The sequence below is a fragment of the Galeopterus variegatus genome, unplaced genomic scaffold (assembly GCF_000696425.1).
Source record: "Galeopterus variegatus unplaced genomic scaffold, G_variegatus-3.0.2 Scaffold6105, whole genome shotgun sequence".
NCBI classification, from domain to species: Eukaryota; Metazoa; Chordata; class Mammalia; order Dermoptera; family Cynocephalidae; genus Galeopterus; species Galeopterus variegatus.
This window is the reverse complement of record NW_007732216.1, coordinates 48946-51459: the sequence shown is the minus strand read 5'-3', so window position 1 is coordinate 51459 and position 2514 is coordinate 48946. Positions and strand designations below refer to the sequence as shown.

At 40.0% G+C, this 2514-nt stretch overlaps 1 protein-coding gene across 3 annotated transcripts in view; it reads left to right on the top strand.

The window, feature by feature from the left end:
• KLHL8 (kelch-like family member 8) overlaps positions 1–2514 on the top strand; it is a 62180-nt gene that overhangs the window by 15575 nt on the left and 44091 nt on the right. For all 3 annotated transcript variants that reach the window (XR_551818.1, XM_008590446.1, XM_008590447.1), the window contains exon 3: positions 1749–1935. Coding sequence is in view for 2 of the 3 variants with exons in the window: in XM_008590446.1 (XP_008588668.1) it covers positions 1749–1935 (187 nt within the window). In the remaining variant the exon portion in view is untranslated. The remainder of the gene's footprint in view (positions 1–1748; positions 1936–2514) is intronic.

The following is a 2514-nucleotide window of genomic DNA, read 5'->3' as shown; positions in this document are numbered from 1 at the left end:
CGGGGCCTTGGTGTTATCAGCACCGCACTCTCCCGAGTGAGCCACCGGGCCGGCCCGAAATTTCTAAATTTTAATGAATTATTTTGCTCATGAAAGTACAGTTATTCCTAATGCATATAGATTTTGGAAAGAACCATAAAACATCATTTGCCATTTTCTTCCCTCACCACAGTTTGACCTTTTTTAAAGTTCAGCAATGTATCTCATTCTTGTTATTATACTGTCAACAGAAGTTACTTGGATCGGGCCGGCCCGGTGGCGCACTGCTACAGTGCGCCGCTTGAGAGTGTGGCGGCGCTCCCGCCGAGGGTTCAGATCCCACATACAGACCGGTTCCCGCTCACTGGCTGAACGAGGTGCGGGCGCAATGCCGAGGGCTGCGATCCCATTGCCAGTCCCGGTCCGGTACAGGCACGACACTGAGGGTTGCGATCCGTTGCCGGACACGAGAAAAGACAAAAAAAAAAAGAAGTTACTTGGATAGAGAGATAATCAATAGGCCCTTTGGGGTCTGTGTCTTTCTTTTCTCTTCTTCTCCTTGCTTCCTCCTTTTCTTCCCTCATTCCTTTCTTCCCTCATTCCTTTCTTCCTTCCTTCCTTTCTTCATTTATTCCTGAGAAGTAAAATGATGCAACTTATAAGAGGAGTGTTTTTATTTACTTATTTTTTCAAAATTAAAACTGTTAAAAACTGTGCTTGATAAAAACACTTGGTAATAATTATGTTAATTTTTAATAATATAAATTTCTCAATAGTGTTATCAAAAATCATAACAAATATTAAGAATGAAATTGCTTATTATTACCAGTGTTCTCATTTTATTTATTTATAGGCAGATAAAGTCTATTCAGTGCGATTATAATTAGACTGATATTTTTTCAAGTGCATATAACAATATTTATGCATTCATGAGAATCAAAATTCAGAACACTGTTAGACCTTCTCTCAGAATTACTTTGAAAATGTTTGCCAACAAAATGAAATTTCATTACCTTGCAGCTGTATCTTATTTGTGTGTATGTACTTTTTTTTTTTTTAAAGATGGTAAGGCAGACTTTATTCAAGGGGAGCCACAGCGATAGGTATAGGACCACTGAGTGGGGTCTTGCAGTGGGGAAGAGAGATTGTACTCAATCTCCTATGTATATGTGCTTTTAACTCAAAATAGTATTACCTAGTTTGATCATCCCTTTAATCCACTAGAAAATCAGTGCACCTTGAAGATAAGAATGGTGAGCACCTCTGCTGAAAGATGGTATGGATCCCTGAGGTAGTATATGGTCTCCCAAGGCCATTGATTTGAAAACAACACTTAACTTATTTCAGATGTGAATGTTTGTATTCTAAGTAAGAAATAAATCACATTTCCTTAGCTTAAAAAGGCAAAAGAACAAAGCACAGCAATTTTGTTTTGATTGTGCCTTTCCTTTAGCAACAAAGGGGCCTTGTGATTATGTCAGTACCATTTGTGTAAGTAAGTAATTTGAATGAAGACAATTGAATTATTTTATGTAATCTACTTAAATCTGTATTTAAAAGAGGTGGATATACTTAACATATATCCTGATTTCATTAGTGCAGACCAGTATTAGAAATTGTTTTAGAATTTGGCACATTGAATTTCATGAACATGTTAGAAAGGCTTTATGAAGTAATTAAGTTTTAAAGAGAACATAATGCAATGAAGGTGAAGATCAAAATATCTTATTACCACTTAAATTTTGTGTCACAACTATTCATGATCTTAGGTTCGTCTGCCTTTGTTGCCAGTTGATTTTCTTATGGGTGTTGTGGCAAAAGAACAGATCGTCAAGCAAAATCTGAAATGTAGAGATTTATTGGATGAAGCAAGAAATTACCACCTTCATTTGAGTAGCAGAGCAGTACCTGACTTTGAATACTCTGTTCGGACTACTCCAAGGAAGCATACTGCTGGTAATTAAATTACTCATTTTATCAACTCTCTCCTGGAAGTGTCTTTGTTGTATTTGAGGGTTTACATGTGCCCAGACTTAATTGCAAGATTGTCCCGACCTGCGGGATATCCAATGCAGACCCTGGAGGGGGGAGTGGGAATGGGATGGAACAAGAGACGTGAGAAATTGAGACAAGAAAGACAAGACAGTATTCTGATCAAGTCTCGTTTATTAGCCAGAAGGTCACAGCTTATATAGACAGCAGGAGGGAATCAGCAGATAAGGAAGTAAGCAGCAGATGGTTTACTGAGAAAACCGCAGGGCGGGTTGTTCCGGTAAATGGCAAATTCTCGTTATCTATGGCAAGTTGCAAAGTTACTTACACCCATAGTGCACAGGAGGGGGAGGGACGGAAGATAACAGCAAACAAGGCTCTGAGGCCTCGAGGCAATAGCTGGGCGGGCTCTTTGGCTCCAGACAGGCAGGCAGGCTCTTAGGCAACAGCCGGGCTCTATGGCTCCGGACAGGCAGGCTCTTAGGCAACAGCCGGGCTCTATGGCTCCGGACAGGTCCCCCTTTTTTATTTTTTCAAGCCCCG